At 39.1% G+C, this 13,599-nt stretch overlaps 1 protein-coding gene across 1 annotated transcript in view; it reads left to right on the forward strand.

Moving 5' to 3' along the window:
- LOC115781011 (multiple PDZ domain protein) overlaps window positions 1–13,599 on the forward strand; it is a 55,800-nt gene that overhangs the window by 8,659 nt on the left and 33,542 nt on the right. The window contains exons 14-20 of the mRNA XM_030730502.1: window positions 97–243; window positions 2,984–3,169; window positions 3,344–3,505; window positions 3,987–4,196; window positions 6,151–6,312; window positions 9,859–9,982; window positions 11,919–12,117. Of these exons, the coding sequence (XP_030586362.1) occupies window positions 97–243; window positions 2,984–3,169; window positions 3,344–3,505; window positions 3,987–4,196; window positions 6,151–6,312; window positions 9,859–9,982; window positions 11,919–12,117 (1,190 nt within the window). The remainder of the gene's footprint in view (window positions 1–96; window positions 244–2,983; window positions 3,170–3,343; window positions 3,506–3,986; window positions 4,197–6,150; window positions 6,313–9,858; window positions 9,983–11,918; window positions 12,118–13,599) is intronic.

The following is a 13,599-nucleotide window of genomic DNA, read 5'->3' on the forward strand; positions in this document are numbered from 1 at the left end:
CACTGAAAAACCCAGTTCTTTGATATCAAACTTCCTCTCTGAACTTTACTTTCTTTGTTTCTTGCCGTTTATTTTCCACATCTCCACTTGTTTTAGGTGTGCCAGCTGGAGCGATTCAGTGAGACAAGTGGTCTGGGCATCAGTCTGGAGGCTCGGGCGGGACATCACTATCTGTGTTCCATCTTACCTGAGGGGCCCGTTGGCCAGAGTGGAAAGATCTTCACTGGAGACCAGATGTTAGAGGTAACTCTGATACTTAAAGTCCCTTCAGCCTCCATTTGTGGAACTCATCATTTTCTCGACTGATAAAAATATGAGATTATGTAAATCAGATTAGAGCATGATCTGTGTGGAACTGATCTAGTTTTGAGTTATTTTTGGATTACTACTAAAAAAAAAAGGGTCCCTCTGGGATTCTTTTTATTTCACATAGATTTGCTAATTGCAATTTCTTGGCCGATTCCAGTTTTTTCGAAGTGTGCCCTGCTGATACAGTTTTTTTTTACAATTCCCGTTTTCCTTCTAAAAACTATAACTGACAGCATCTACAGATCAAAATATTTCATAATAAAATTAATTACTAATCATTATAATTTCCCCCAAACTGCAATAAGCTACAGGATGTACTTTCAGTTACACACCTAAAAATAAAAGTGTTCCGCTGTTGGAAAGAGCTATAAATAATTAACTGAAAATGACACCCACCTGTACCACACATATTTTACCTTACTAAACAAAGCAGGCGCAACAGATTTATATAACAAAACTAATGTCAGGTGCTTATAATTTACCAGTGTTTGTTTATAACTTCACCAGACAAAACTCATTTGTCCTCTCTTTGTCACACATCTCTATAATTTTCATCATCACTGCTTTGATCCTTTGCTCTTAAACACAGAAAGTGTAAAAGATGGCAACATGTCCTCCAATCCAAACATAAGTATCCGTCGTTTCTGCAGGCCCTGAAATACAAAATACAACCTATATATATGTTTCCAAAATGAGCACTCCTACCTGTGGCTTCACATATCCCTGGGTAATGTCGCCGTAGCTCATCCCCTGCTATTCCAGTTGTATCCGAGGTCAAAATACTGAAGTGCTTGTGTGATTAGGGAATTTTGCACAAGAAAAGTGTTATATAAACAAAATAAAGAATAGTTTATTTATTTATTGTTTGAACTTTTTTGGTTGCATCTAATGCCATTTAGTAGAAAACCGAACGCATTATTCACACGCATTTTAGTCTACGACTACTAGAGGTCACTTTATTTAATTTTAAAACGTAGATATTGGTTGTAAATCGTGCCTGCAGAAATGACCAATATCTACGTTTTTTTTTTCCAAGGAGGACAGGCTGAAAGATGGTCATAGCTACCGTGACATCACCCACTGGTTTCTGAAGTTCCATTTTGAAGCTTCGAGATGCGCATTTCCACCGTTGCCATCTTTGTTGCAAAAAAAAAACAAAAAACAGATGTGACAAGAGGGGGCAGGTCTGACTGTGAAACTAATGACTTGTCAGTCTCATTATTAGCGGTTTCATATCACAGATGATCTTCCATTTTGAAACACAGTATGCCCAAGATTTCCAAAAAAAAATACAGGTCAGCAACACCTTTGTCTCTAATGTCTCTAAACAAAAGGACAACTACTCTCTGTGTGAGTGGACTGTGTGTGAATATGTATCTAAACCTGGCTCAGCCCCAGGCAGTAATAAGTATCTTGAACACAATTAACTCTACCTTGTATCAGCATACAACCTTACACTGTATCTTCCTAGTTTCTGCTTGTAGCATACATAAACTAAATCAAGAGGCACAGAAGGCCAACTGCTCACATAAAATTGCAGCCCACATCTATGGCAAATGCCACAACAAACAGGTGGATCTGCTGATTGCAGGGTTGGACTGGCAGGCTCCTGTCCAATCATCAGCGAGTGCAGCCAGGAAACCGAGTGATTGGCACTGGTATCACAGGGCCACAGTGGTTGTCACTGTCAGCTGCTGCCACCTGCATTTTGTCCTCATCAGGTTACAGCTTAATAGATAAATTAAAAACAAAATGTAACCGGTGTAATATACAGTAGGATTCAAGCAGGATTTCATCCATACACCTACATAAATTCAGATGAAAATAGCCAGAGATGATTGATCAGCTGCCCTGGAACTCAGGGTTAATTAACTCAGAGTTAATGGCTAGACTTAAACTTGGTGAAACCTGCAATCTGGAACAAATTGGGGAAAAGGCAAACATGTAAAAACAACAAAAAAAAAACATTAGAGAGGTGATCTTATAAAATGAATCCATGAACTAAAATTAAAATATGAACCTAACCATGACATTAACACTTTTCAGCCGACAAGTTCACTCACATGTATCACTCATTTTGATGAGCAGTCTGATGAACTCTTGGACAAATTTTAGCTACTTAACTTGCTTTATAGACACACTGCAGATCGTCTTTTGTGTCTTTGTGGGCACAAGCCGACATCTGTGACGCAGCTCAACCCTTTGATCTCCTTCAGATGGCTTAAGTGTTGCCAAAGCCATTGTTCATCTCTGTTTTTAAATGAGCTTCACCCGGTTCGGTTATCGTTTCCAGCTTTAATTGTTTCTGCTGTGACTTGATGTACTGGGGCCAGTAATTTCTCCTTGATCCACAAAACTGAAATTTTAGCCAAGCACGCTTGTACACACACACACACACACACACACACACACACACACACACACACACACACACACACACACACACACACACACAGAGAGAGAGAAACAGAGTTAGAGATATACACAAGCACAAGATGATTTGCAGCCAGTGCTTTATGGGAAAACATTTTCACACGCAGCATCTTTAACCTTGGGTACACAGCACAGTAAACCGCACAGTTTTTAAAAGCTACAAACATGACTCAACCAATCACTGACCACAGGAACATGTATTTTAGAAATAATGTGTAATTTTTATGTATCTTCCTGGCAGGTGAATGGAATTCCTCTTATCGGAGAGACACACAAGGAGGTGGTCAATATTCTGAAGGAGCTTCCAGTGCATGTATGCCTTGTGTGCGCTCGCATTATACCTCCTTCAGTTCCTGACAGTGATGAGGAAGATGATGATGATGCCTGTCTCACCCTGAAAGAGCTGCTGGCTGGGTTCAACGATAAGGTAGGAAGGAAGTGACAGGCTCAAGAGGGAGCAAGCTGGGAGGGGTAGATTTTATATTGAAATCCTTTACCTTAAAAATAGCATGTAAAAGGACATTATGAAATACCACTGACATGCTCTACGGTTGTAGATCATTCTACTTTCTGTGCCCTCTCTTTTCTCTGTTTGTTCCAGTTGGACCAGGGCTGTGTCATTCCCTGTCCTACAGCTGAGGACATCACCAAGCGTGGCGTGCCCCCCATGTCACCTCCTTTGGCCATGTGGGAGAGAGAGGCTCAGGTGGTCGAGCTGGAGAAAGGCGAGTCGGGACTGGGCTTCAGTATCTTGGACTACCAGGTCAGAGACATGCCTCTGGGCTTTTCTACAAATAGAACCAACTGTAATGGGCTGCAGTCTAAGAATATCAGTGTTCGGGTTTCTTAGTGAGTACAAAGAAAATGGAGAAGTTGACTTCTGTATTCTGTAGGGAAAATTCTTGTATTCTGTGTTTTTTGTACTCTAAATCACTGACACAGTGAAGTGCCCTGCCAGTTTCTGATTAAAATTTTAAATAATGAAACATTTTTACACACCAAAAATCAGTGCTTTCAAAAGCTTTCAAGCCATAAAGAAAAAGAAGCTGTAGCTGGTTTCCCTTCTGCAAAACTAACCAATGCATTTGCTTTTCATGTGATAATTAATCCCTTGTATCGCTTTGTTTACCTGCATTCATGCCTCATTTTCTCATTCTCATTTTGCTAACTTTAATTTGCCTTTTATATTTAAGCAAATCTTTCCCTCCATAATTCATAAATGTGATGGATATGTTTAACTCTAGGATCCAGAAGATGCCTCCAAAACAGTTCTGGTAATCCGATCCTTGGTACCTGGCGGTGTAGCAGATCAAGATGGTCGCCTGCTTCCTGGGGACCGGCTCATGTTTGTCAATGAAACTGACCTTGAAGGCTCCAGCCTGGATTATGCTGTGCATGTCCTAAAGTCCACAGGTTATGGCCCTGTCCGCATCGGCGTTGCCAAACCCCTGCCGGTATGTGCAGATAAATCATGAGTATTTATAATTTTTATTAATGTCCAGTATACATAAAAATTCAAGTGCACCCCATGTGCCGTATCGCTAAAATGGTAAAGGATTAATGAAATATAGAGTATTTAATCTTAAGTATATTTAAAAAGATAACAGTTAAAAAGACTACAGGGAAATAGAGGCCCTCAAACTACAAACTCAGTGAAAGAAAAGTGTGACCATTTTGACAAAGGTTATGATTTCAGTTTAAAGCTAAACACAGGAACAAGGTTAAACACTACCTGCAAACACAAAACTTTCACAGTTTAATGCTGGCTTATAATGTCTAATTCATTCTAATTGGCTCATCATGGTGAGCAATTACCTGAAGTTTTTTAAAGACAAAAAAATAATAATAAAATAAAAAAATAACTGAAAAATGAAAGCTAGGCCCATGGCCGAGTACTGAATGAATCCATTTGAGTCTTTTTCCAGGGGTGCTTCAGATTTGTGCAAGACTTCTTATAATCATGCCCGGGATGATATACAGAATACAGAAAAGTAAAATGAATACATCTAACTGAGAGGCATAATCACTTTTGTATCATTAAGGGTTTACTTTTGGGTCCTCAAAATAGTCTATATGTTTAAACATAATGTACATAATATTAGATACCCTTTAACCCTTTAACCCTTTAACAAATAAGTTTTTATACTTATTTGTTTTTTTTCTGTAAGCACGAAGTACCGCAGCAATTTCCTAATGCTGTGAACCTGTTCACCCATATGGCAATAAAACCTTCTGATTCTGATTCTGATTCTGAACTTAATATAAAAGTGATAGAAACACTGTTAAAGGATAAATGGTTTATCATAATGTCAGCTACAGCTAATCCTACAAGTACTAACAGTATCTCTAGTGTTTGACAAGACAAGGTGCTTTATCAAAATGGTGCAACTACACGGACATTTACCACACAATAAATTGAAAGGCAACATCTTACATGGCACATACACTATATGGATAAAAGTACTGGGCCACCTACACATTATGGCTGATTTATACTTCAGCAGTGAATCTTTGTAGAGCCTACGACGTAACCTACCCAAGTGGCTGATGCAGTTGTCAGCATTTAGCTTAAACACATAGCATAGCCTAAACACAAAAGTATCACACCTGCAGCAGCTGCTCCACCATGGAAACCCCTGCCATTAAGCTTCCAGCACGCAGTTTTTGTGTTGATGTTAATGCCAGAGGAGGCTTGGAAGTCTGCAGTTATTCAGTCAGCTGTGAGCCTCAGTTCTTGCAACTTTACATGGTCAGCCGCAAGCTGCTGTGGTTCTTAAATGCTTCCACTTTGTAATAAAACCACTTACAGTTGATTGTGTAATATCTAGGAGAGAACAAATATCACAAACTGACAGTCGCATCCTATTACAGCACAATGCTCACATTCAGTGAGCTCTTTACAATGACCCAGGCAGACTGCATGGCTAGGTGCTTGTATTCTGAATCATATTCATTATCATAGACAGACATTGCACATTCAGACTGAACTTTCTATTCAAAGGACCTTTAATTTGATTCTGTTATGACTTCATTAAATCTTTATCAGTTTGGTATTCCATAATAAAACATATTATAATTTGCAGAGATATGCAAGATAATTACTCACATGTGTGCTTTCTGTTAAGTACTGTGTTTCTTCTTTTTTTGTTGTGGACTGTGGCTTAGTAACAAGGAACAGAGAATCTAGTTACAGGCCTTCTGAATTTTTAATGCAGCTGAGAGATAAACACAATGCCGGACCACTCTACAGATGGGGAGAAGGGGAGAGGAGTATAGGGTGTCTAATTTATAGTCACCCCCTTTAGCCTGTTTGCTTCAATGCAAATTTACTTTCAAAGCAACATAGCTACTTTTACATTTATTGTTTTCAAAGTCCTAAATTTCACTTTTTGAATATTGTGTTCTCAGCTGGAACTGTGTGGTGGCTTAACACCGATCTCAGAGAGGAGCACACAGGCTTCCTGCGACGACAATGACAGCCACACTCAGGTCAGTCTGGTAGCCGAGGCTAACATCAACACCACCACTTGCAACTCAGAGGACAATAGCACCAGCCAGCCGTGTTACACGGTATGTTCTGCAAAACAAAATTGTCATCAGTCATAAAATGCTATTTATGCTGTTGGACAGTTCTTGGTAAATACTTTTTGCTCAGTTTTAGAAAAATAATAGATGGGCAGGGTTTGTCTATATTTGGGTAGTTTGCATATTTATTTATTTCTTGCAGCAGAAAACTTTGTTTTCTGTGTATTCTGTGTACAGAATATGGATTGGATTGAATGAACTTAATAAAATTGTCAGCATTTTTCAAAATTCACAAATTTAAAATGCATTTTGTTTCTTCATCTTAATAATATCCTCTATTTGTATATATTTTTTTTTGTATAATATAAACAAAAACCTTTGAGGATACTTGTAAATGAGTATTTGCACATTTGCAGTATTTGGATAGTATGTGCATGTTTGCAGTGACACGTACAGTGAAAGTGCGGTAGCGTGGATCTCGTAGTCTGCTACAGAGGAAACATTGCTCATTACCATGCAAACCTCAGATTCTGTGGGTAGCCATTTTAGCTGCGCTAAAGGAGATTACCATGTCAGTGTGTGTTCTCTTCATTCACATTCTATAGTGGGGCGATTAGAGCTGGTTGTCTCTGTATTACTGGCTTGGGGATAGAGAAAGTACTCAGTGTCAAAGAGTTGTTCCTGCATTGTGGCCTCAGCTCAGTTCTATTGAGCCGGCCTTTTGTATTCACTTTTGCTTAATTACCAACAATTGCCTCTCAATGAAAAGTGCTTACTGCTTGCTCAGCTTTGGCACATGGTCAAACACAAGGACATACAGTTTTGTCTCAGTCTCATGCATACACACACAAAGAGACTCAGAGCAAGTGTCAGTGTTCTCATCAAAGACAGGCTTGTTGCAAAAGGTAGCCTCAGAAATTCAGCGCTGCTTTTACTTTCTATGAAGAATCAAAGAAGATCTCTTTGTTGCCCTTTTACTTTGTGAAGTGCCCTGGGAGGACAATAAAACTCTTTCTGCACGTTTTCACAATTTAGAATAACTCCAAAAGCCTGCACCCCTGAGAGTTACAGTAATAGCTGTATGAAATTATTACTGTCACACAAGAATGCTAGTAGCTGTAGTAATAATTTCATATTTCGTTGCCAGGTTATCTTTGCAATACAAGTCTCCTGATTAATTCGTTATTGCACTGTTGTTAGTGTTGGCTTTGAAGCCAGCCATTTTGGCCCATTTCATTTCTTCTCTAGCGCCACCATCAGGCTGACATCAGTTCGTAGTGATAGAAAGTGTTTTGACAACTATTGAATTGAGTCCCATTAAATGTGCTACATATGTTCACAGAATTCTTCATGGCATAGATCCATCAAGGTGCTGGAAACATAGACTTTGGTCCATATTGACATGATGATATCATGCAATTGCTGCAGATTTCTCCCATTCTACCAAATCTCAGAGGTGCTCTGTTGGATTGAGAACTGGTGACTGTGGAGAAGGAGCAATCAAAAGATGGTTACACTGTGGTCATAAAGGGATGGACATGATCAGCACTAAAACTCAGGCAGGCTATGGCTTTTAAACAATACTAAGGGGCCTAAACTGTCCCAAGAAAATATCCCCGACACAATTACACCACCAGCAGAAGCCTGAATCATTGAATCAAAGCAGGATGAATCCATACTTTCATGATGTTTACACCAAATTCTGACCCTACCATCAGAATGTCTCAGCAGCTGTCTTACTTTTCCAACCTTACTTTTATCTCAAAAATTCTTGAAAGCATAGCTGTAAAACAGCTAACTGATCATCTGCCGAGGAATGGTTTATTTGAAGAGTTTCAATCAAGATTCAGAATTCATCACAGTAAATAAACAGCATTAGTGGAGGTTACAAATGATCTTCTTATGGCCTCTGACAGTCCTAGCCCTGCTAGACCACAGTGCATACTGTTGATCATTTTATTACAGAGATTAGAGCATGATGTAGGTATTAATGGTACTGCCTTGCAGTAGTTTGTAAATGGGCAGTTTTCTTCACACACTAAGGTAGGATCAATTTTATTTACACTATACATGCCTCCTTAGGCAGTATTACAAGAAGGCATAGCTATGCAGATGATACCCAGCTTTATCTATTCATAAAGCCAAATGATACACACCAATTAGTAATGTCTTAAAGACATAAAGACCTGGACGACCTCTAATTTCCTGCTTCTAAATTCAGATAAAACTGAGGTTATTTACTCGGCTCTAAAAATCTTAGAAACATTGTGTCTAACCAGATACTTACTCTGTAAAATTAGAAACATCCTGGCTGAAAATCTAGTTCATGCATTTATTACTTTTAGGCTGGACTATTGTAATTCATTACATCAGCTTGTCCTAAAAACTCCATTGACAGGGAGGAGAAAAAGAGAGCATATTTCTCCCACATTGGCTTATCTTCACTGGCCCTCTATTAAACCCAGAATCAAATTTAAAATCATTCTCTTCACATACAAGGTCTTGAATAATCAGGCCCCATCTCGTTTAAAGACCTCGTAGTATCGTATATCCTTTGCTGGCTTGCTTGTGGTTCCTAGGGTATTTAAAAGTAGAATGGGAGGCAGAGCCTTCAGTTTTCAGGCCCCTCTTCTTTGGAACCAGCTCCCAGCTTGGATTCAGGAGACAGACAGCCTCTCTGTTTTTAAGATTGAGCTTAAAAATTTCCTTTTTGATAAAGCTTATAGCTAGAGCTGGATCACGTGATCTGAACTCTGACTAGCCTAGGCTGCTGGGGGGTTCCCGTGATGCGCTTTTTCACTCACATATTTTGACTCTCTATGTGTTTATACACCCCTCTGCATTTAATAGTTAGTTATTACTCATCTCTGGCTCTCTTCCACAGCATGGCTTTTGTCCTGTCTCCCTCCCCTCACCCCCAACCGGTCACAGCAGATGACTGCCCCTCCCTGAGCCTGGTTATGCCCGAGGTTTCTTCCTGTTAAAAGGGAGTTTTTCCTTCTCGCTGTCACCAAGTGCTTGCTCATAGGGGGTCATCTGATTGTTAGGATTTTCTCTTTATTACTGTAGGATCTTTATCTTACAATATAAAGCACCTTGAGGCAACTGCTGTGATTTGGCTCTGTATAAATAAAATTGAATTGAATTGAATTGAAATGCATTAGATTGTTGTCATATGATTGGCTGTTTAGATATTTGCACTAACAGTTGTACAGGTGTCCCTGATAAAGTATCTGCTGACTATATATTCAAAGTCCAGAGATGATAAATTCTAATGATTCTGATGATTGTGACTCACCAGAAAATTGTGTTTTGTTTTTTTTGGGTTTTGTTTTTTTTTTTACAAAACTTGTAATAACATTAATCTCCAAACATTTCATTTTGTTTAATGCTTTTAAAAGATCTTAGAATGCTAACGTGCTAGACTTGAATATGGTGAAGTTGATCAATATAAATCTGTTAACACTGTCATTGTTAGCTTGGAACTCACAGCAGCACTGCGCTGCATTGTTATCCACTAGCATGAAAACATACTTTTATGCTCTTATTCACCCGTGCCCCCTGGTTTCTTTCTCTGTTTCTCCGTTGTAGGAAAACCAGCTGCATCATCGCTTCAGCACCATGGATGATGACAATATGCAGCAACCGCCACCTCTGCCCCCCCGCACCAGCTTTGAGAGGACAATCACTGTTGTGCGGGGCAACCGTAGCCTTGGTATGTTCTCCGTCTTTGTCATGGTGGTGGTATCTTGGTGTGTGTACATCGCAGGCATGGCGATAATGACACTAATAAGAGGTGGTGATGACGACTGCCCTGAAGAGGAGTGGTGAAGTAATGTGGTCCTCATTCCTGAGACAAATGATATCTGTGTGTGTATTTCATGTGTGTCTGTGTTTTAGATAACATTAATAAAAAAAAAAAAGATGATGTATTAATTTGAGTGTTGATCTTAATATATGTTTATATTTTTTATACTCCAGTATTAAGACTGCATTGTCTTAACTGCCCCAAGAGAAAGTTTGATGTTTGGCTCTTCAAACATGACAGGGGACTAGAGAGTGCAAGGCAATTCTGCATTTTGATCTAAGAGCACTATGCAAAGTATAAGTTATTTGTAATCTCCAAACGTGCTCTAATAAGGTACCACACTACTTTGTGTGTGTGTGTGTTTGTGTGTGTGTGTGTGTGTGTGTGAAAGTTTGAAATTATGCAAATATTCACAGGTAGAGAATATCAAGGTCATAACCTACAGTCTTTGTCTGTGTGTTGCACCACTGTATTCTTTGGTTTTTATCTGTTTAAAAATATTGCAGATCCTCTTGCTGAGATATTTATTGAAGTGTGGTCTTCTGGATATCCAAATATGGAGGGTTTACATATTTTCTTTGTTTCTGGTTTTGTGAATTTACATATGTTTGATGTGAGGCAAAAGCTTCAGCACAGGCAGGGTTACAGTGTTTATCCATAAGGCTTGACTATGGGCTTATTTTTCTGTGCAATGGTAATGTAGCACAGTATTAATTGTGCTACTTTACCATCTTCCAGCAGGTGCCATGTACAATACAATCCATGAGTATGACCTTTTGCCCAAGTGAGACATGCACATACAGTATATGTTGGTTTGTGCTAGAGTTTGGATAATCTTTAGAGCAGGTTGTTAAAGAAAAAGGTTTGATGGAGTGAAAAGGGGTCTATTTTGGGTTTTTTTGCCTTGCTCTTCTAAAACATGACTAAGAACAGCCAATTTAGTCAATGCTTATTCTTGAATGGCGTAAACCAATTGGTGTTTATTTGTTTCACTTACTCCGTGAAGAGGTTTAGGTTTTCATGTAGAATTTGTCCTTTAGGAATTTACCATAAAGAATTTTTAAATCTTCTCTTGGCAGAGTTTGTAATGCTAAAATTTGTTTGGCTGGAGTGTCATAGTATTGAGCGCATTTGAAACAATTTCTTCTAATGTCTTTGAAATGTAGCTATATCTTCTGTTGACTGTATTCCATGCACTATGATTGTATTGTAATTTGAATGTAATACAAAAAAGACAATAAACTATTTATATGATCAAAAATAAGCAGAAAGTCATTTCTTTGACGAATTTCAAATTATGTACGACCATAGTGTTGTGGATGTGGATTGTAATTAGATAGCGATGTAGTACGCCAGCAGCTATAGACCAGACTGTCTAATTTGTTGCAGGCTGGCTTCCCTTTCTGTGGTGTGTATGTACGTGCATGAGACGCGCGTATGCGGATGCCTGATTTACCTGCTTCTGCCTGTTTGCATTAATGAAGTGTTTGTGTAATCCTCCTAGTGTCCAAATTGATAATGCCAAAGTCGGGTGTTTGTGTGACAGGCATGTGTTGCTCCTCAGTCACCTGTGCCCTCTGCCCTCTGTGGATGACGGTGTTTGTGCACCTTATGTGGGTGTGACTGTGAGGGATGATGCTGTGTCAAGCATTTGTAGCCATGTTTGTGTGCTAATCTGCCTAGTGTCTGTCTTGATTATGCTGATTATACCACTGTCAGGTGTTTGTTTGGGTGACTGTGTCTCTGTTTGGCATGCATTCAAAGCAGCCTTAGCCAGCCCTCCACTCACCTGTGCTTTTGTGTGCTTGTGTGTGTTAATGTGTTTCTGTGTGCATGTTGGCAGGGATGACAGTAAGTGCTATCAAGGATGGTTCAGGCATGCTGGTGCGCGGTGTGGTCCAGGGGGGGGCTGTTAGCCAGGATGGCAGGCTCGGGGTGGGGGACGCCATCTTGGCCATCAATGGAGAATCGACTTCCTACCTGACCAGCGCCAAGGCCAGGGCCATGCTACGAAGGCACTCTGTCATAGGCCCAGAAATGAGGTAAGGAGACAGTCACTTCCCCACAGTCCCCCCAAAACATGGTCACGCTCAACAAAAGCACAAAAACACTCTAGGGCTTTTTTTTTTTTTTTTTTTCCACGGTACATAACAGAGCCCTTTTTTTCCTCAGTAATCCTTAATCCCTATCCAAACATACTGGGTGTGCAGTACTATTTACATCCTCTACAGTGTTTCAAGTGCTGCTTGAACCTTTCTTAATTGTTGGAGAGGATGACATATATTTAGTGAGTACGCTTGCAAAATTATTTTGAGGATTTTGACTGGAAGACATTAAGCAGATATTAAGAAAATGATTACATTTCTGGAGGTTGCTGAACACAAAAAAAAAAAAAAATCACTGCAGAAACGAAAAAACTCACAGGTGCAAATTATAAAATTAACTATTTGCATCAAGTGGTCTCAGGTGGGGTGTATTGTTCGGTGGTCCAGTGACTTACTGGGATATTTTATTAAAAAAAAAAAAAGAAAAAAAAGAAAAGAAAGAGCCATTGTTGATGTGAGGAGCCAAATTGTCTGCTTTGAAATTAAGACCTGTGATATTGATGGCTTAAAGACCCTGCACACTCACAAAAAAGTTTTCATTATGGCTAATTAGAGCTCTGTACAGGTTGAAGGTGGGCTGAGTCACCAACAAAAGAGTCTCTGAGGAAGATGTAGATTTTCAACCTTAATGCTGCAAAACTGTCAGATTAGCGTGATATCAGTCAAGCACAAGCTGTAGTACACATGCACACACAGTCCTCAGTACAGGCTATCCACGAGAACTAAAAACATTAAGGCAGAGAGAAGTAAAGTCTCTGATGTAATAAAAAAGTGGTAGAAGATTTTTACATCCAGCAATGTTGCAAATTGCTTTATGTCTAAGAACTGATTATTTTATGACTATTAAAAACCACTGACCTAAAATCCACACAAAACCTAAGAATTGTAGACAACGCTATTCTGCTGTTTCTTTTGTTCTTTATCTGGAACTTTCACCTTAATTTATGTTTCCATCCATCCATCCAATCATTTCCTTTTTTTAATTAATGAAAACCAAAGAGAGTATAAAAGATGGATGTAGCTATCATGACATCGTCCATTGGTTTCTGAATTCCCATTTTTAAGCCTCGAGATTTGCATTTTCACCTTTGCTATCTTGGTTGGAAATTAAAAAAAAAAAAAAAAAAAGCATTATATGATCAAGATTTAAAAAACAGACTTCATTTTTTATTCAATATATCCCAAAGTGAGTGACTGAACCTGTAGACTCAGCAGGAAAGGGTTTATAGATTTCAGTACAGAACGTGCGATGGACGCTTGTTTACAGCACTGAAAGAAAAAAAAAAAAAACTTGCCAAGCTAAGTCGAAAGTTCAGATTAGATCTCAAAATTTTGAGGTACCGAAGCTAGAAAAAAAAAAAAAATCAGTGATGGAAATGATCTTAGTTTTCCCATAGACGATAGACGATGACGATAGCT

This window comes from Archocentrus centrarchus, chromosome 1 (genome assembly GCF_007364275.1).
Source record: "Archocentrus centrarchus isolate MPI-CPG fArcCen1 chromosome 1, fArcCen1, whole genome shotgun sequence".
In the NCBI taxonomy this organism is placed as follows: Eukaryota; Metazoa; Chordata; class Actinopteri; order Cichliformes; family Cichlidae; genus Archocentrus; species Archocentrus centrarchus.